General features: G+C 51.2%; 1 protein-coding gene across 1 annotated transcript; it reads right to left on the minus strand.

Moving 5' to 3' along the window:
* Window positions 1-7,102: 7,102 nt before the first annotated feature.
* Window positions 7,103-19,273, minus strand: LEMD2 (LEM domain containing 2). Its single transcript, XM_026053091.1, has 9 exons — window positions 17,962-19,273; window positions 16,635-16,675; window positions 15,868-15,943; window positions 14,519-14,595; window positions 13,786-13,865; window positions 11,330-11,475; window positions 10,212-10,313; window positions 10,026-10,128; window positions 7,103-9,101 (listed from the first exon to the last, which is right to left on the minus strand). Exons 1-9 carry the CDS (start codon window positions 19,271-19,273, stop codon window positions 8,951-8,953), a joined length of 2,088 nt encoding a protein of 695 aa, XP_025908876.1. The 3' UTR covers window positions 7,103-8,950.
* Window positions 19,274-21,476: the final 2,203 nt, after the last annotated feature.

Consider the following 21,476-nt stretch of genomic DNA (forward strand, 5'->3'; position numbering starts at 1 on the left):
AGCCCTCCAAAGGGAGCGTGCGGAGCCCTGCTCTTGTCTGGCTCTGTACACGGGTGACTCGTTATTACCTTGGCTTTCTATTAGCATAGCTTAGGGCAAAACTGCCTGAGTAGTGTTTGCTAGAAGCAAACGAGATAATAAGGTCTTTGGAAGATCTTCTGTGTTATATCAAAGCCTCCATCACCTGTGAGCAGGGCTGAYATTGCCACCATCATCCCCACGAGGACCCAGGCCGCCCCGCCAGCCCCGCATTAAAGCAGGGACACGGAGCAGCGAAGGGAACACGGCACCTTAGGAGGGACCTTGGCCACAGGGTCGCTCCTCAGCCGCGGCCTCTCCTCTCATGCAGCACCTAGATAAGAACCATACCCGGGACCTGCCCGCYGTGCAGCTCCCCAGGCTGCGGCGGAGGCCAAGCTCGGCTGCTTGAATTTCTCCTGGTGTAATTAGAGCCCYGAGCAAACGAGCCCTGAGCTCTGGTGCCCCTTAGGGCTGCTGCACGGGGGAGTGAGAAGAACAGGCTCCAAGGAACAGAGGAGCTTCCCCAGGGAACGGAGGAACCCTCCTACCTCCCCAACACACGTGGCAGCTCCTTTTGCACCCCCAAGGGTGTTGCCTTCCCCCCTTATATTTTATTTCTTTCGTCACTGTGCACTTCAGAAAGGAATTTCTGCTCTGCAATTACCAGCCGGCAGCAGCAGCAAGGAACAAAGCCAGGCCCCTCAGATGAGTGGTTTTCAGCCTAGGTAGAGCGCTGCTTTTTAGAGCCTTTCCACGAGTTAATAAAAGCATTCAGTGTTTTGTTAAGTTGCAGCAACTTTTAAAGAGGATTTCTCCCTCTGGAGCTGTAGGGTTTGTTTTATTTCTCTTCCCTCCTTAAAAAGAAAAAAAAAGGAGAAAAAGAAAAAAAAAAGGAAAAAAATAAGCAAGCAGATTTGTCATAACACCTCTTTGGAGCAGAGAGCACAACATGACTTCAATCCGGTATTTATTGCTTTAGAGACATTCCAAGGCTGAAACGCAGCTGACATAACACACTTACAATTCTGGCAACCTTGGCATTGCAAAGAGAGTCAGGGAAAAAAATACAATTTGATAAGGCTCTTATTGTTTACTCGTAAGCAAAACTCCACACAAGATTTGCACTAAGGAGAAAGGGGCTTTTTTTTCCCATTTACTTTTTGTTCTGAAGCAGCTTGTTCATTCCAAGCAGATAAATGGTGCTGCAAACACTTACTGAGCTGGTCTGAGTGGCTCTGAAACAAGACACTTTTGAAATAAATCACCTCCCCGGCTCAAGTTATCATGAATGCCAAAAGATATCTGCGTCACTAAAAATACACAGAATTACAGATAAATCCATATCCTCAAAATCAGTTTGTCTCAAAAAAAAAAAGAAAAAAAGGAATATTGTTCCTCCAGAAAAAAAAAAAAAAAAAAACCACAACCCAGGTACTGCAGATGAAAATAATGACTCAGAAATAAGGGGGAAGGAAAATACTTTCTTCTTTCTCTTTATTAAAAAACTCCCCACTCCAAGGGAAAAAACCCACTGCATCACCGCAGATGCTTTAAAGCCTCTGCAAACATCCATTTCCCTGACTCTTCCCCCCGCGGCTTGTCGGAATTCGTCGGCTTCCCTTCTAACGAGCGGTGTCCTGCTCTGGGAAACACGTGCGTTTCAGATGCTGTATTTGTAATTTCAGATGTAACGTAATTGTAATTTCAGAGGCTGTCTTTGTGAGCGCGGCGCCCGCTCGGGGCTGGCCCGCGCCCCGTGTCTGGCTCTCGCACCCCGCGTCGGCCCCGCGCATCCCCTTTACGGGCAGCCCAATGTCAAAAGATACTGGCTGGAGTTAAACAGCTTCTTTATGCCCAGCAATAACCATGGCCAAGCGAAACGGAGCAGGTCTCCAATGTTTAATTAAGGTCTCTCCATCCTGTCCAAGGCTCTTCTAGCTCCGAGTCCCCCATGCATGGAGACAGACAGAGCTGCCTTAGGAAAAAAATGCATCTCAAGAGCAGCTCTGTTCATTGAATCCTGTTAACAGGAATAGTCTGGAATGTTAAGAAGTGATGCTGCTTTTAAAACACRTGCTCTCCCAGCAAGGGAGCGTGGTGTTGCTTTAGCAATCCTGGTCGGTGCCTTCATCTGCAGGGGACCCTGCTCTCGGAGGCAACTCAAAGCATCCTGCTGCAGCGCRGCCTTGAACACCGCAGGCTGCTGGTGTTTGGCTTTAATTAAAAGGCAACTCAAGAAGGTACCTGCTAATCTGGAGAGATCTGCACGGCCATAGCTCTCGGTATCAGTCCTGGCTGGGATTCAACGCTAGCTCCTCAGCCGGGGAGCCGCTGCCACGCACCTGCCCGTCAGGGCTGCAAATCCACGGCGGGGTTTTACCGACCGAGCCCACCTGCCCYGTGCCTTTGCAAACACACCCAGAGCCCCGCGCGGGGCGTCCCGGCTGGCGGGGACGCCTGTGCCCCCTCCGTCAGGCCCTGTCCCCCCGAACGGCCGAGTCTCTCTCTCCTCTTTCACCCCAACGGGTTTCCTGTTACAGCTCCCGCGTTATTTATATGCACTCTCCTCGGCTCCGATGGGGCCAAACTCTCCTGCCAGCCTTTCCTGCTGCCTTGATTTCACTCGAGATCAGCCCCTCCGTTCATTTCCATGTGCCTGTTWCCCTGTGCCATCGAGTGGCTGCAATATTAGTTCCCTATTACTTTTAAAAGCTGCCTCTTCCACTCTTCCCTCATCTCCTGCCCAAGGAGGCACAAATAGTTGCAGGGCAACAGTGAGACAGGAGGGAAAACGGGGCTCTCTGCACAAAAACTCGCTCGAACCAATCCCCTATAAATCCTAATGTGCAAAAACCCTGAGCTCTTTTATCTTGCATTTCCTTTCCTGGAAGAAAATGATGTTCATAAAGTTTACGACTGGTCCCCGCATCCCTCACGAATAAGATGCAAAGATGCAGCTTGCTGCGTGCAAGGATTTATTCAGCTGCTTTGCAAAGCAGTGGGATCTGGGGGGGAGGAATGGGAATCGCATTAATGCGGATTGATAGGCTGCTAAAAACCCCATTTCCTCGGCCAGCGAGGGCCTGGACACGTGGGAGTGGGTGCAAAGCGACAGCACGGCCGGGAAGACGCCTCTGTGTGCGGAGCAACCTGCGGCCGGGGTTTTGGGGCTCCGATGGTACCTGGGACCGCAGGGAGGTGGGAATTGCAGCCCCATCCAGCAAGGCTGGATGCTGCTGGGAAAGGGCAGCAGTGAGCAACCTCCTGCTCCAGCCTTAGTCTCCCTCGGCCCCACAGATGGGAAGACGAGGTTGGGATGGCCACCCCTTCACACAGACTGGTGCCAGCAGGATGTGCCTGGCTCTTGGGCAGCTCCTGAACCCAGGGGCAGTAATTAGCTCACCTGTAAATACTTATTAGAAACAGGCACGTGCTGGCCAGTACCTTGGGGCACAAATCCAGAACCACAGACTTCCACCTCTGTGTCAGGGCTCGAGACCGTGACCTGGAAGCAGGTAATTTTTCCTACCTTTCTGCTAGATACTTGTAGGGACTAAGCAAAAACGGAGACCTGGCTCCCGATGGAGCATCGCTTTCCCAGTCTGCTTCCCACACAGGAAAGTCTCCATGTTCCACTCCGGCTCCAGCGGCGCCCGGGGCACCCAGCGCCCCGGGGCCCATCGTGCCCAGTGCCACTCGCTGTCCTCGCGGCCGAGCCCACAGGTCCCAACTGCCCCTCTCTCCCGTCCCATCCCGCCCCACATTTACGGAGTTGCTAATAATACCCCACCTGCTCTCCAAAACAATCAAGTGCAGGAGGATCCTGCCCTGCAAGGGGCYGGCGCTGGTGCTAAAGGGGTCCCGGACCCTCACCTGCAGTGTCGGCGCGCGGGATCCCGCGGGATTCGGCTCCGAGCGCGGCTCCCCGGGCTTCGGGATGCTGCTCGCGCGGCTTTTCTCAACGCTTTACAGCCCGGGCACGGCCGTCTCGCGCCAGTATGAGGCCCGAGGGYGCGGGGGGAGCCTGGGGACACACGGGGACATCAGGTGACCGGCGCCGGCGCTCCTGGTATGTCCAGCTGACGGCTGCGATATAAAGGGGAGAGAAAACATGCGGCGCATCGAGGGAAAACAAGCGCACGGGCGAGAGGGTTGAGGGGCCGCGGGAGGGAGAGGGGGCCGGTGGTGGCCACGTCAGCGGGGCCGAGTGCTGGGGGTTTCCAGCAAGGCCGGCGGCCTCCGGATCCCTCGTGCCGCTCCGGGAAAACAAGCGCCGCTCCCTCCCTCCCTCCCTCCGGAGCTTCCCAGTGCCTTGCGCAAGAGCCCCCAGGGCTCACGGCTGCCCTAGGGAGCTGCTGGGGCCGGGATGCAGCCCGGATGGGTGAGGGGACCCCCCGGTGCTGCACCCCAGTGGGGCGGGGGGGACAGGATGGATGGTGGTTTCCTAAGCTTCCAAAACGGCTGCTTGTTTGCTGGGAAAGGCACCGGGGTTGGGTCTGGAATGTGAAGGAGCCGGGACCGGGACGCCCATGGGCAGGAYGGGTCCGGGGGCGGCTCTGCCCGCAGCAGCTGAGCGGGCCCCAGGAATCCCAGTCCCGGCCAGGCGCCGCGAGCCAGGAAAGCCGACACCGGCCTGGGAAGAGCCCCGAGGAGCTTCCCGGGAGGGCCGTGGCGGGGCGCCGCGGGCACCACGCGCTGCCGCCTGCGATGCTCCGTGCGCGGCGGGAGCCGGCACAAGGGGAGCGCCAGGAGGGCCGGCGGCCTCGGGGCACACGCGCTGCCCACGGGCTCCAAGGCTGCGACTAGAGACGAGGATGGAGCCGGTGTCGCGTCTCCCACRGGCCCCGTCCGAATCCATGGGTCAGGTCCAGCAAAAGGCAGCTGGAGAGAGAAGCGGTGCCTCGGGGCGAGCGCAGCGCGAGGAGAGGCCCCGTGTGGAACTCGGCATTTAGGGAGATTCGACAGCCATTCCTGAGGAAGCCGGTGCGGCTCACAGGGTGCTGCCTCCTCCGGAGCCCCACACGCTGCCGCTGCCCCGTCCCCGCATGGAGGTTACGGGGCAGCAGGGCCAGGCGGCGGCAGCGCCCTGGGACCACAGCCGAGGCTGCAGAGGGGCGAGCGGGAAGGGAGGCACCAGGCCCAGCCACCCCGGGCAGCACCTGCTCTGAGGCGGCCATGGCCACCGGSGCCCTTCCCCAAGGGCTGACCCAGGGCCTGGGCCTGGTGGCCCTGGGCCACCTCTCCTGGTGACCTCGGGCGGGACGCGCCGGCCCTTCTTCTTCTCCTCGAGCTCCCGTTGATCCTTGCGGCGGGGCTGGCGCGGCGCCCTGCCTCTGCTTCCCATAAATAAGCCCGGCATCAGCTGTCATGTCAGCGGGAGACAAAGCATTTCATACGAACGCCTTTAAATGGAAGCAGGAAATAAAAAGATAAAGGGCAAATTTTATTTTAGATGCCTTGTTGGTACATATTTTTCCTCCTGACAGTAACGGGATGCGATGGCTTTATCAGCCCACCCTTTGAGAATTTATTTATAGCCTCCTAAGGCTTTATAGGAAAGTGTGTGGGGGACATTAGCAACCCCAGGGGAGTGGATCTAACTTGCGAGCAGGGCTGGGAAGGGAGATCAAGAACCCAGTTTGTCTCCATCTCCAAATGGGCCTGGGGCTCTAGGAAACCGCTCGTCTGCGGAGAACATCAGGGCAACTTGCACGGAGAAAACAGGAGCGAGGCGGCATGAGACTCTTCTTCTCTGCTCCCAGGGTAGGACCATCAGAGAAGACATCTTGGCAAGCTGGTGCAAAGCACATGTAGTTACACCAAGCCGAAGCTGGCTCCTGACCTTCAGTGTTTTTCAGCTGTAACTTAGCAACCTAGACAGGGTAGAGCCTCCACCCGGGAATGCGGGTTCAAGGGAGAARTGTGGCCTTGTGCTTCCTTTTGTCCCCAAATCCCAGCAAGGACTCACACAGCGAAGGGGAGGTAGCCCCGTCCCCATCACCTTCCATCAGGAGCCGCGTGGCCAAAGGCCCTTCTCACATGTGGACATCTCCCTCCTTGGTAATCCAGACCTACCTTAGGAGATTAATGGAACGTTTCTCCCACCGAACACGAGTGAGTCAACTGTGTCCACACAAGTTACACAATGATGATTCAGACTCCACTCGCTGTTTCATGAGTAGACTTTGAAGGAAGCTAAAAATCGCATAGCACATGTTGTGAGTCACTGTCACTCAGGTAAGAGAAAGGCATCAAAAACTCTCCGGCAGGCAAACTCAAGAGAATGGGTGCTTGCTCACAGAGCTTGGCATGTCTTCTACCCACCCGGCAACCTTGAGAGCTCYGGTACCTAGTGAATAGTCCAAGACTTTGCTTCTGCTCCTGACACAAATATCCCTCCTTCTGCAGTGCTTGTTGAGAGCTTTGTTCAAAGGTTATTAACCCTTGAAGCACTAGGATGAGAATGATGTGCCCCATGACATGAGAGAGCCAGGGAACAAGGACAGGATGGGGCAGCAGTTCCAGCTCACTTCCTCTACCCTCGCTCGGCCCTTCACGTCATGCCCCAGAACCCTTCACAAAAGCGAGCTCACCGTGGCCAGAGGCTGCCACAACAGAGCCAAGATTGGCTGAAGAGCCCATTGACTTCAGCCACTGCCCACGCAAGCGACCTGCCTTCGAAAGAGCAGGCACAAACCACACAAAGCTTGAGGCACCCTCAGCCCATGCCCACAGACTTGTTGTTCCCTCCCGTTTATAAAACCACAATCCTCAGAGCTRTCACTCTTGCCAAAACACATCCAGACAGGATAGCTGCTTTTCATACACACCTTCCATCTCGCTGCCAACTAGTCCCAAAACAGAGACTGAATTTGCAACTGAACACTTGAGACAGCTGATCAGCGAGTGTCGCATGGATCCAAGTTCTTGGGTAATCCCTGTGCTCTTATTCCTGGAAGCCGAGCTCTCYGGAGAAGGACCTGTTTGAACTCCATGAGCAAAGCACTGAGAACAACCTGTGCCTTCTCAATACAAATAAAGGGGACAATCATTTGTAATAAATTTATTTTATAGATTGATATACAGAGCTAAACTGAGCATATAATAAATAGCACCAAGCCAGTGAGCTTTATTCTACAAAAACAAGTTTAATACAAAATGATCGCAACGCCTCACTTTGCACCCTAGACCTGGACAGTTTAAAAAAAAAAGTCAACCCAAACCCCACGAGTGTTTTAAAAAGGCCTAGAACTGTAGGCACTGGTGTTTGCAAGACGTTCTACAACAGCACTGAAGATCTCGTTACAACATTCTGGAAGAATCAAAGCTGCCTTCATTTTATCCCCTATTTTAAAAACAGTGGAAGGAGCTGGTTATTGTCTCAAAGGCAGCTGCCGAGTTTCCTTTTTTGTCCAAACACCCTACTTTTGCAACCAAAAAGAACACGTGGGGCTAAAGATGAGCTGCACGCAGGGTATCTCCCTCCTGCACGCACGCGACCTCTGCTCAGAGACAGGAGCCAGCAGCACCAGGGGTGACGGGGAGGCAGCAATGGGGACAAGCACASACTTCACGGTGGGGATGTGAGCAGGAAAAACCCACGCGGAGTGCGGCCCGTCACGAGCTGCCCGGGGGAACGCGCTCCTGGCAGCAGAGAGCGGTGCAGTCGTGTACATCCCTCCCGGGACGCCAAGGAGAGTAACACCCRCTGGTTACCTGGGTTCACACGAGCTGCTGCCTCCTCTCGGCAGCCTTCMCTAGCTCATGCTGGAATGAGTTTGGTCCCTGCTGCCTCAGGGACGAGCCGGGCAGCAGTTCTGTGGCGCTGGGAGCAGCACTTTAACAGCAGCTCTGCCCAGCCGAAGCTGCCACACAATGGTGCTATTTTCTTTGAAACAAACACTCCTTTGCTGGACATAAAAAACTAACTTAAGTAACCAAATGGTTATAGACACAAAATACAGTGCCTGCAGCAGGAACAGAGGATTGATCACCGCTCCCTGGGCCCGTCGAGAGGCTGCAGGAAAATTAACCTGGCAAAGAAGCCCTGTACGGACGCTCCATGCACAGTGCATCTCTGCTCACACAGCACTCACATTGCAGCTGCCCAGGATAAACACGTACATTCAACCCTAACAGCCTGCCCAAAGCTGCTCGTGAATAACTCATGAAGCAGTCCCTTTGGCTGCAGCCATAAGAAAAAGCTTTCCGTATCTTCCTGTATCTGTCACTTTTCACCCCAATTCCCCTCCCTCCCCATAGCAAAGCGCAGAGATTACAGACTTAAAAGTGTAACCAGGGTCGCAACGGTTCCTCCCTGCCACCCAGCCCAGCCCCAACCACTCAAGGCACATCAGACTGCCCTTCCTCTAGGACCACCTTCCCCCAATTTTTTCCTCTCTTCATCTTTAAAGGAGGAAGCAGACAAACATTTTCCTTGTTGGGAACCCATTAAGTGCTTTTGGCACGTCTCTGTACTGATAAAATGCATCGTAACTGCCACCCAGATGCTTCCATGGGAAATGTCAGTCTTTTATTTWAAAACATTCCCTGATGGACTTCACCACCAGTTGGCCTTTGCAGAACTGAGGTCATATTTTAAAAGACAACCCTTGCCAGAGGGGCCCCTTGGCCCTCGCTATTAGGTATGCATTTTTTTGCTTTATAGAAAGTTGTTTTGCTTGCCTGGGGAAGCCAGATACCTGCTGGAAGGCTGACTTTGGTGCAATTCAAGCTTCCCATCCACTCAAGCCCATTCTTCCTTACCAGACAAGATTATTGCCCTTATTTTTTAGTGTGTATGTGAAGATTCTGAGAGAAGAGCAAAGATGTGAACAATCCTCAACTCAAGGAGATGAGGACCTGCTCTTTCCCACCACCAGAAAGGTGTCCTTCTGCAAAGGTCCACATCAGCAGCTCAGCCTCCTCTTTAGTGTTCTGAGTCTGAGAGGTAAGAAGGTTGAGTCCACCTCCACACCAGCATATCCTCTCCCGCTACTCTGTGTGACTCTGTCTGAATCCTCGACTCATTCGAAGCCAGAAAGTCCACAGCTCTGTCCCAGACCCGCTTCATTTTTTTCCTAGAAGAAACAACAACAAAAGAAATACAATCATGTTCTCATTGCACCTTCCATCTTACGGCAATTGTGGATGCTGACCAAGCTAYTGCTCTCCTCTTCCTGCTCCCTATGCAAACAACGGATAAGCAAAATTCTGGCTTGGAGCTTATTTCAGGCCAGGACATGAAAACACAAGGTCTGCTGGTGGCAAAGGTGAGACCCTCTGGCAGGACAAGAGATTGGCGACTGACCTCAATTTCAAATCTGATTCATGTTGGGAGGACACCCAGGTCGCGAACTGCAAATTGCTCCAAATGCAAGAAATTAGTCCGCAAAGATGAAGCAGATGACAGAATAACCAAGCACGAGGCTCCTGCCTCCAGCTCCATCAATAGTTGCTGGGGAGCAACTATTTTGACCACACTTCCTTCCAGAAAAAGCACAAGAGCCATCTCGCTGAATCTCCTTTTCAAAGCTGCCCAACTCAAACTGGTAATTTTCCAGGCAAGCAACACATAGCCACTTCAGAAGAGCCTCACGATACCTTATTCCACTCATGGAAAGTTTCATTCTGAAAAGCACAGCAGCTGCCTGGAGAACAAGGTAAGACAGCTGAGAAAGAGGACAGCATTCAGCTCAGATCAGATGGAGACAAAGTAAGGTACTCCATGCCCAGGCGAAGCAAAATGCAATTACTGTGTGATAGAACAATGACAATACACCTGCRCAACGTATCAGCGCCACGACTGTCACATTAATCTGCAGCAGGTTGAGACACAGCCCGAGTTATGTCAAAATCCTTTATAAACGGAAAGGCCAGACAGATTCTTCTTCCACTCCAGCTTCCAGCAGTGGCCTGCACATGCTCTGTCGCTCACCAACTGCGGTTCTGAGCTGAGCRGCATCATGCTGACAGCCCTCCTCAAAAATCAAAATTCAGCTCACCTGCTCTGCGGAGGGATGAGGCTGTCCCGGACGTGCAGGATGCCCACGTAGGGGTAACGCTCCAAATTCCGCTCCCATTCCTTATAGTGGTCCTGGACAACAGCTGTGGGGGCACAAGGATAGTGAGACAGCTCAGCAGTGCACACAGGAGAACACGTTACTTGGCTTAGGGTTACTGCAGGCTACCTATGATCTTCTTCACCATCTCATACATGGCTTGTTCCTCTTCTGCCATCTTCCGCCAGCGATACTTAAAGAAGATCAGGATCCCCCAAAGAGTTAGCAGTCCTAAAGGAAGAATAAAACCTAATGTCAAATACTGCCATATATTCTCTTGATGGCTGCTACCTGTTTTGTGTCTGACATTGCCCCCTTTCTGAAGCAGCTTCCACTCCCTGACACCCAGGGCCCGCTTGGAACTGAATCCAAACAATTCACTTGAGACTCATTGTGGTGGCTGCTCCCCACAAGAGCCTCAGCACTGACAGTGTCTGCAGCAGAACAGCATGTGTGCGTGTGGGAAGAACTGGTCAAAGAGCCTCATGATGAGCTGTTCTTCCCCTCACCAGAAACCTCAGGACAACCACAGGGCTCTAATTCTCTAAATCCTAGAGCCATCTCTTTGCCAGAGGCCTCCCCCACCACAGTCACTTAAGAGAACTGTCAAGCTCTGCTGCTCTGCAAATAGGTGCTTCATAAGGAAATAAAGTCCAGGGCGCCAGCCCAGAATTCAGCCTTGACAAAGGTCCCAATTACAACAGCAGCTAACATTAATATCTCGGCCTCTGTAGTAAACACAACTATCTCCTTTCCCTCCCACCTCGCCTGGCCGGATTATAAACTCTTCCAGGCAACACTCATCTCTCGTTATCACCTATCTCAGTAAGGCCTGTGTCTCAACTGGGGCATGACAGACTTTTACGGCACAGCCCATAACACTGAAATGCTACAGGTCATTATCAAAGAGGCCAGAAGACTTAGTRGCTTAGTCCAAGAAAAGAAAGAGAAACCCAATCTTCTAGGCAGGCTAAAATACTCATTTTGCAGACCACAGAAAYGGGTGCTTGAGGAATACTCAGAAGGCCAATCAACTTGCTGATTTAAAATAAGTGTTAAGCACTCACAGCACAAGAGCAGGTCTACGGGTCTTTCTCTGCTATCGGAGCAAAGGTTAATTAGAAATTAACTCATCAGCATTTATTTCACCTCTACTAATAATTTCATATGGTTGGGAGAATGTGTGTGTGTGTGCGCGCATGTTCATCTGTACTGGAGAGGGCAGAGGCTGGTTAGTAAAGACTTACCCCAGAAAAAYAGGAAAAGATTCATGATGGCAGTGATCATCGCACGCCGGAATCGGCAGCCAAGCCCCATCTGAGGGTGGGCTGATTCCAGACAGAGCACGTCCTTCACCGAGCTGATGGGTTCAGAAGGGTCTCTGCCTTTCAGCCTAATGGGAAGAGGCAGAAATTCTTTACTAAAAGACACAGACACTTCAACTGCAGACTTTCATCAAGAGAGGGAAAACAAACAGACTGCAGAGGTAGTAACTTTTTCAGTATACTGCATAGCAAATACACCACATCCTTGCAGCACCTCTTTCCTGAATATTTCGGAACCAACTGCTTAGCTAGGAATGGATATGGCTTTAGAAAAGGCAGCARGGCTGGAACTCCCACTGGTAAACTGAAGTCTCCCTCTGCAGATGCTCTGGCAGCACCTCTCAGTGTGCAGAAGATTAAACTTTAAATTGGATTCCCACCTCCCAGCATACAGAAATGGAAATGTTTACTGAGTCACTCATCAGCAACTGCAGAGAGCAGTTGAGGGAGACTGCACATGTCCGTGGAGGTTGCACTGTTTTCCTCAGTATGGATGAGCACAAACAGTTTAGCAAGAGAAGGGAAAACCCGTGAGCTGCCTCTGCAGCAGAAAGCAGGCACACCCTTGGCAAGCACTCGGGGCACAATTGATGGCACCTCCTCCTGCAGCATCGCTCGCACCCATCGGCCGCGCCACCCGCCTGCTGCTAGCGCGCCGCTTCACACACACATGCACACGGAGCTGCCTTCCTTCCTAGATACCCTAAGCCARGAGGCATCTATAACTCAACTGAGCCCCAGCGGATGCTGAGGAATTGGACTAAAAGGGATTTTTTTAAAATTACTAATTCGTTCTGGATTGCAATGAAGAGATTATTAGACAAAGACGCTGTTTCAGTTTGCTAGTACGAGATYAAACTGCTGGCAGCTTGTATTTGGTTACTGGATTCTACAGTCTACAAAGAGACACCCAATTGTTTCCCACCTCCTTGTTTTATTTACAATCCAGATTCCAGGAAAAGGTTTAAAATGTGCAACAGAATCACCCAGTGCGGAGCTCATTTCAGCTCTGCCTCTCCGACTAGCACCTAGGAAAATCATCTCACGGGCTGTTCGCTAAAATGCCACCTGCAGGTTTTTAAGCACGCTCAACACCCGTTCTGCACGACACACAAGCGTCCTGGAGGTGGATCCATTTGGTGGAAAGCTGGTAGAATTGCTAATTATGAAAATAAAGAAGGCATTATGTATTGTCACACGCCTCTTGACTTGAACAGTGCTCCAGTAGAAAAATATGCATTTGAAAACTCTGAATCTCAACCCACCCACAAATYCAAGCTTGCCACCAAGGAAACGGCGTCCTGTCCTGGGAATTCACCACATACCAGGAGCCAAAGTAGTAGACACTCTGACCACTGAATCACAGCAACTGCTACAGAAATTAAGGGAAAATAAAGCACTAGGAATTATTGCAAGCAACGCCCACAAAGCCTAGTGTTACTGTTGTTACAAGTCATTTAATCAGAGACACAATTAGCAACGTTAGAATGCAAACAAATGTTTGATTTTGTTAACAGAGAGTGGAGGCAGCACACACTTCCTAAAAGGAGATATCCAGAGTCTGCAGACTCTGGATAAGCCTTTCATTAAGTAATGACCTCAATGTTATACTATTCACTTGAAGAATCTATTATTTCTGCCTTTTCTCATGTGCTGAGCTGACTAGTGGCCAAGAAACCCTAGAGAAAAGCCCTTCYTGTGACTGCCCAACAGCCTACACAACCAGTGGGGAGTCCTTCCATTCRTTTATGTACTCCATTTTCTGTCAGAAGAACAACTGACAGTACAGAAAAGATATAGTTCAACAACTGTTCCCCTCTATTCCTTCCAGGGATTGGTCCCAAAGGATCCCAGAACAATATCTATTAAATCCAACTCCTTAGACCATGGTTCAGTACAGTGCAGAGTTAGGTTCTTTGGCCAAGAACCTCAGTAGAAAAGCTACCTAGGGAGAAGTGTTTTGAGTAGGTGGGAAAGTTTAAAACACAGATTGCAGTCACAAGATCATGGGCATGACACCAGGACCAGCATTGCTAAACCTTGCAGTAAACATGACATAATGGTTGACAGCCACAAGCAGCCAGGACTTCAGATTTATGCTTCATCTGAATGACAGTGCTTTGGTGAACACGGCGTCCCCCCTAGGGCAAAGGCTGGGACAGATGCAGAAGGAATGCCCTCAACTGCCAATTTTTGCTGCAGGACCTTATTTCCTATTTGAAAGTTTGCCCAGCCAGTACYGCCAAAACTGACCCCAGATTATTTTGGGGAATCTATTAAGGGAGGTATTGTAGCTTTTTGAGCCCACACAGGATGACAAATTACACCACCCCAACCAACACAGACGAGCACAACTGGCACAACGGGCTCCCACTTACCTGATTCCTAAATCCTTGCTACTCTTCAGTATCCATTCCAGGGCAGCCTCAAACTTCTTATGTGAACTAGCAGTTACATTCTGTATGGGAAAATCCATAGGATTAATTCTCCATTCATTTAMAATACAGCAATAACATTATTTCGTTACGTTAGTGGGAGAATTCATTTTATGTAGTCAGTCCCTAGGTTAACTCTTATCATAATCCTGCAAAGTGGAAGAAGAAGAAACTAAATCTGGAGGTCGGTCTGGACTAAAATCTTATGACTAYGGTGGATGATGCATGAAGCACGCTGTAAAATAACACTGTCCCTGGATTGCTAAGACTAACCACTAAATACAACATAATCTTACTGACAGTTTACCATGAAAGAAATGGAATGTTAGATCAAAGCAGTCTGTCTTCTGACACTTTGAAGTATAGAAAACTCTTTTTTCTGCCCAGCCCTCAATCCGGGGAAATTTCTGGTTTCAGAAGACTGATGACTACAGTGAAACAACAAACCATTAAGTTAGATTTATAGGGGCTGAATCAGATGTAGGAGAAGATTATTTTCAAAAGAACTGCTGAGAACAGAACTGCCCAAAGGGAAAGCAAGAGATATGGGGGGAAAAAAAATCAAAATAGGATGAGGAAGTAAAACAGATGGTGAATTGCTTCAGTATCTATTATTTATTGCATTATAAGAGACCAAGCACTACGTTATAACAATAGATGTTCAAAGCCTACTCACCATCACGTGATCCTTTGCTTCACTAACCCAAATGCATTTGCTTTTTAGATTCTCGGGATTTCCACACTCAAAATTACCTGGTAAGAAAGTCAAAGAGATAAAAAATGTTTTAGAAAATAGCCCTCAAACAGTTCAGAAATACACTTAACTGTCTGGAAATGCCATCCTTTAAAATCAGCTCCAGCTCTGGGCAAAACAACTACAAGGCAAGATTTATATTATAGGCAGATAATCTTATGACTATTAATAAAACGTTCAACCACTGCATATGAGTTGGATAAAGGCAATCAAACCTCACGCTTCAGTGCATGAGCCACTCAACGCAAGATCTGGGGGAGTGGGAGAGGAAATATTTCTTCCCCTAACCAAGGGTATAACTACCTCTCTGACTTAACATCCTGCAGAGGTAACTCTTCCATCAGGCATCAAAGACAGTAATGCTGGAGTTAAGGATCAGCATTCAAAAAATGCTACAACGGAGCCTCCTTCCCAGCCCTATATTCTATCCAGGCACGCAGATACCAGGCAGAAACTCAGGCTTCTAAATCTTGTTTCACCAAGATGACTAAACAAATGTGTTAGGAGACTACGTAAAACTGATGGCAATTTCACAGGTGCTGAAGTCTGATTTGAAAAGGTTTAGAAATTCAGTAAAATTCCGGTGCCTAAAAGACACAGCCTTCTTAATATCTGAAATCTTCTAGAATATGGAACATAAGCATTTTTAATGATTAACATTACTGTGTAGCTTATTGAAAAATAAAAATACAGTCCATTCCATCACGAAATACTAGTTATGGATTGGATTTCCATATATGTAGTAGAAAAGGGCAGAAGTACCGAGTTCAGCTAGCTCCTGAGCTAAACAAGCCTGTTATAGCTAGCAACAAAGAGAGGCACTCCTATGAGCAGTTACCATATTTTAGCAGAGAGATGGCAATTTCTGAAGTCATTCCAACTCCATTTGTAGGAGTACAGCAGTTAACACTTACTGACTCCAAGTTGTCTTGAAGACCATTTCAAGATGCAGGTAGAAAAGGACCATAAAGCTAAATATTTGTACCTCAAATTCCCAATATATGAAGAGCAAATAAGGACCACTCCAGGAGAACACAGTGATATCAGTGCATTAGCCAAGCACTATTCAGATTAAAAATAAACTCATCTTTTTTTTTTTTTTATTATTATTATTTTATTTTCCTATTACCTGACTTTTCCAGAGCTCTTCAAGTGGAACTCACTGTTCCACAAACTCCTCTCTTCAAAATAAGGTTATAAATGTCCAGACAGCTGGGACAGGCAGTTTGCTGAATGCTTTTAAGTGCTTTATAATGACAATTGGAACTCACCAGCTTGTATTGACAAGTAGTTATACAACTCGTGCAGCATGTTCATTATAATCTCCTTCTGTTGAGCTTGACAGAACTGAAAGACAGAAACAGGTAACAAACATCAATAGACCAGCAGCAACACTGCTCAGACTAGCCAAAAATAKGAAAAGAAAGTAGCAGGAGGGTTTTACTCAGTTCTGCATCACTTCACTAGTCCAAATGAAATGCTTTTGCTGCAAAGATCTGCAGTTTCCGAGTCAAGAGCTAGCTAGCACATCCTTCAGAAGTGCCACCAACTCCCACATGCCACAGCAGCCAGGACTGCACTGCCAGCAGCTGCAGGAGCAGGTCCCCTCAGACAGGCTGCGAGCTGACTTCAGAAAAATCACAAAAAAGAACCCCAGAACTCTGCATCCAAAGTTTCCCTAATAATGAATTAGAAAAAAAAAATCAGGACTGTACAACATTATAATGGAGTTCAAGGAATTAGCTGTATTAAATCGTGGGCTGTTAAGCCTGAATGCAGGTACAGTCTCTTCTGCAAAGCGGTATCAGTTATGCTACACCTATTACAGAAATGGATTTTTCAGAGCCTCAAACACAGTCCTATTTAATCTGGTTTATTAATTCTAATTCAGCAAATCAGAACCTTTTCTTAAAAATAAAAAGATGATAGAGCTAATAATTTTACAGTGATGCTGATATCAGCGGAAGCCACCTAGCATAATTACTCTTCTGAGATTTCCCTATCCACGTTATTTTAAGACAAATAAATGTACGCTTACCTCATCTGTCCTTTCGTCACAATCCACAGGCAGGAGATTAACTATGAGAAAGAAGGAGAAGGAAGAGTTAGTTGGCTGCAAAACAAGGGCTTTGATCAAGAAAGTAATTATGCGCTTAAGAAAGGGTCTACTTTGGAGCCACGTGCTATTAATCTCCCTGCACAGCACCTTGCTATGCAAATCGGGCATTCCGAGCACTCCTTTGACAGCAGCACTGAAAACAAMACACATCTAATGTGCTCTGTATCAGGGTGCAAATGAGGAACCCAAGTAAAAACTGGGGTGTGAATGCTTCCACAGCTCCTGTTTCTATACAYGTCTTGTGCTCCTGCACTATCTCCTCCGGCACACTGGAAGTTTGCAGGGATCTTTGACAGCCTAGCAGTGTCATTTTTGCAGGCCACGGTCACTTGATTTATCACTGTGATAAAGGAGATTTAAATCCACTCGAGGCAAAAGCAGAGGATCTATTTCAGCCAAAAGAGCTGTTAGTTTGGCARTTTATTGCCTTGCATTTAGTAGTGATTCCTCCCCCCAACCACTAGATATATGTATACCACCCACAGGTCTATGATACAGCACTTTCTACTAATCTTAATTACCTGAAAATTTAAAAATTTACAGCTAGACTGCAAGAYTTCTTGCTTCAAAATAACACTGGCTTATATATAGCTACCACGTTTTAACAGGTGCACCAGAAATTCACATCAGAGATACTGGCCAGTTTTGTTTTGACTTTGAGAAAACAAAAAACATCCTACTTAGACTGTGCAAATGCACAAGCACAACACTAGGTAGTGAGTTTAACAGGACTCACACCTTCCAAACCATCCCCAAACCTCTGCTTTGAGTCCAAAATCAAAGCGAGGGTATTTCTGTTTGCTCGGCTGGGAAGCTCTGTTAAACACAGGGCGATGGGAAAGCTTTTCATTTCCTTTTGAACCCTACTTGGGTACCTACAAGGTCCATCACAGTGCTTGCAGAGCTGGCCCGAAACATAGCGGGCAATTACACGGGCATTAGGTTACACAATAGGCAATCATAAAACACATCCTTAGCCTAGTGGGTGTTTCACTCTCCATAAAACCCCTGGGTTTGAAGAAGTGGAGGCCAAATTCATTAGAAAAGGAACACACCTGACTTACTTTCCACACGTAACAAGGTTTCCCTTGTTGTAAGGKGAGGGGGAAACGGGGACAGCAACAGAGATGTCAAGTTACAGCAACAAAAAAGAATAAATCTGATGGTGATGGAAGAGAGAAAGGCAAGAGCGGTACAAGGAAGGTGAGCACACAGCTTAAAAGCAGAATTAACGCGGCACACGTACAGCTCTCCTCCGTCCTGTCAAGCCAGCCCGATCCAATCATCTTCACCAAGAGGATGCCCAGGAAGATCATGAGCAGCACGAAGCTGGCCAGGCAGAGGAACTGCGAGAGGTAGAACTCGAGGCCTCTGCCCTTTCCTTCGAGGCGCGGCCTGGGCGCCGAGCGCCACAGCGGAGGCCGCGCCGTGACTCCCTGTGCCGCCGCTCCCCAGCGGGAAGCCGAGGCCGTGCCCGCATCGCCCGCTGTCCTCCACGGGAACCGACGCATCAAGCCCGCTCCCCGGGCGCCGGGGTTCAGCTCCCTTTCRGCCTCCTTGCGCTCGCTGGAGGCCAGGTCTCCTTCCCCTCTCCCGTATCGGGGCTGGTGGCCGAACCCCCCGAGCGTGGCTGAGCTGGCCCAGTTGGAGCCGGGCGCCACGTCGCTTTCCCGCCACCATGAGCTGCCGGAGGAAAATCCCCTCCTTTCCTCCGGGGCCTCCCAGGAGGCGCGGGAGCCGAGGCTGCCGGCGCCGCCTGCCCAGGGGCTCCTGGAGAGSAGCGCGGCGCTGCCCTCCGCAGAGGCAGCCCTGCCGCCCAGCTCCCTGCTCCTGCCCGGGGACGAGCCCCAGGGCGAGGGGGAGCTCAGCGCGCCGAGCCCATCCGAGGGGGACCCCAGGCCGGCCCYGAGGCCCAGCCCGCCGCCCCGCTCCACGGACGTGTCCCAGCGCGACGGGGAGCCGTCGAGCGGCGGCCGCGCGCTCAGCCCCTCGCTCCTCTCTGCCGACAGGCCCCAGCGCGGCGGGGAGTCCCCCAGGGCGTCCAGCGCCGGCCGGGAGCCCACGCCGAGGCCGCCGCTCCTCTCCACGGACGCGTCCCAGTGGGACGTGGCGCTCGGCGCCCTGAACCCGTCCGCGGGGGCCCCGCCGAGGCCGCCGCCCCGCTCCGAGCCCCAGCGCGGCGAGGGGCCCGCGAAGGCGTCGAGTGCCGCAGCCGGGCCCCGGCGGGACGGCGAGCCCAGCGCGCCGCCGGCCGCCCCCCAGCGGGACGCAGCCGGCCGCCCTGCCGGGGAGCCGCCTTCATCCTCCTCCTCCTCCTCGTCGTCGTTGTCGCTGTCGCCGCGGAAGGCGGGCCGCGGCGAGGCCTGCTGCGGCCTGCCGGCGGAGCGGCCCGGGCTGCTCGGGGCACCGCGGCCGCTGCGCTTGGCTGCCGCCGCCTCGGCGCGCAGGGAGTTGAGCTTCTTGGCGTAGACCTTGCGCGTGGTGTCCGTGATGGGCCCCGCGCGGTAGCCGAGCGCCAGCAGCTCCCGCCGCAGCTCCGCGTCCGTCAGCTCCGCCATGGCCGCGGCCCGCGCGACAGGGCCCGGCCGGAAGCGCCCCGCGAGCGGGGAAGCGCGGCCGCCATCTTGGGAAGGGCTCGCGGCCCCTCTAGGGCAGCCATGTTGGGAAGGGAGAGCGCGGGGCTTATGTTGGTTGGGCCGGCGGGGGCGGGAGTTGGCGCCATGTTGGGAAGGTCGAGAAAAGGCCTCTCTATATTTCGTGAGGCCGGGCTCGCTGGTTCCGCCATGTTGGGGAGGTCAGTCCTCCCCCTTCTCCCACTCCCCGAAAGGGAATAGTACCTGAAGGCAGCTGCAGGGGGGCCAGGATGAAGGATAAGGGAGAAATGGAGGCGGCAAAAGCAACCTCCACCTCTGGGAGTAGCTAGTTCTGCCCCCTCCTTGCCTTGGAGCAGCCCTGCTTGTGCAAGGGCCTGGAGCAAGCAAGGAGGGTASCGCTGGTGGCCCTCACTTACACCAGTCTGTGCCCATTTTGACACATATAGGGACATGTGTGAGGAGAAAAGAGTGTCTTTCCCAGCCACCTGCCGCCTTGCGATGCACACTTTCCTTCTACCTCCTTCTCTGCCAAGCTACAGCTGTAGCTGGCGCCAGGCGAAGGAGCTGGAGCGTTGCCACCGCTTCCGGCGGGATCGGGATCTGGGTCCTGGGGACATTTGCTGGGGAAGGAGGTTCCTTCCATATCTGCAGTTTGAAAAACCAAAAAATCAAGTGTCGGCTTGAAAATTTATTTTGGCAAGGCTGTGATGTACGGTAATTGCTTTCTTTTCCCTGCTTCCGCCCATAAAGAAAGTAATGAAAGTGGCTGAAATGCTGTGGCGGAATATTGGAATTTAATTAAGGATAATGAAAAGGTTGTGACGAATGCGCACAGAGCGTCTCGGCAGCTTGGTTCTTACGAGAGACGCGCGATACCAGAGCCATAGGGACTGCACAGCCTCTCCCCAAGYTCCCACGGAGCAAGACGTGCCGCGCGTGGGAGCTGGGAACAGCTCCGTGAACTGCTCTCATGGACACCCCAAGGCTTGTCCCCAGGCTCTGCCACCCWGGCGCCCTTATAAGATGAGAGCAGAGCTCATAAGGGTGAGAAATTCGTCTGGCTTCCACTGGGTGCAGCTGCAGGGGCAGAGCTCGGGAGCCTCCGCGGAGCCGTGTCATCCGATTAGACGCTGCCTCTTGTACGGCCTCATCAACGAGCTCCTCTTTGATTTTAGTGGATGCATTAAATACAAAGCGAGTCAGGCCCTCCTTTCACGCTCGCTTTGCTGTCGTGCCCTTCTTCTAATTCAGGACATCAGACAAAACTCTCCTTGCTCTTCCTGATTTATGCAAGAAAGCAACAACAAAATACACTGAGATTTGTTAATCTGGTTAGCAACAACAAATATACACTTAGCAGAGGCCAGGGAGCCTATTAAAAGAGCATGCTTGGTTCCGATGGGAAGCGCGAGCGTGCTAAGTTGAGCCTCCCCTGCTCACTAACTGGAAACTGCGACTGACAGCTAATAATTTGGAGTGGTGTCTAATGTAAATASAGAATTAGAATATGCTCTGAGTACACAGTTGCTGTAAGCTCCCAGCTTTGAGACAGTTTGGAGGAACTCTGCCTAGACGTGCAGATGCATGCTGGCATCCAAGCCTGAGCTGATATAAGCTCCTGAATTAAGTGACTCCCTCTTGGTTTGGAGGAAAAACAAAACGAAACAATACAAACAGAGAACCCTGCAGCTTCTTGCATTTCTGGACACCAGGGAAGTTATACCAGCATAGAGCTTGACCCAGCATTGCTGTTAGATGACCTTCTGAAATGGAAAGGAGAACCTGGCAGTGGTGGTGGAGAACTAGAGGGCTGGGGAAAAGCTTTGATTGCAGAAGATTTGCAGAATGGAGGCTGGTGGTGCTGACCTTCCACAGGAACAGATGACCCTTCTTTGTAGAGAGAAACCAGCTCCCCCTCTCCCTTTGTTCCTCGCAAGACAACCCTCCGGGAACATCCCTACCATTCATGGAGCTACCTAGACATCACAGAGATGATCAGAGCCCTCTGTTTCAGAGGTGACAGAGCCCTATGGACCAGCACTTGATTTTTCCTGTTTCGCTGCCCACAGTGCTGGCGCTGAGCCCAACGCCGGTGTTTCTGGGGTGCTCTAGACACTGCTCTGTGCAGCCCCTCGGTTGTCCACGCGGCTCTGGGCGGTGGGGCAGG

The sequence above is a fragment of the Nothoprocta perdicaria genome, unplaced genomic scaffold, assembly GCF_003342845.1.
Source record: "Nothoprocta perdicaria isolate Ctin4 unplaced genomic scaffold, notPer1 scaffold_97, whole genome shotgun sequence".
Taxonomy (NCBI): Eukaryota; Metazoa; Chordata; class Aves; order Tinamiformes; family Tinamidae; genus Nothoprocta; species Nothoprocta perdicaria.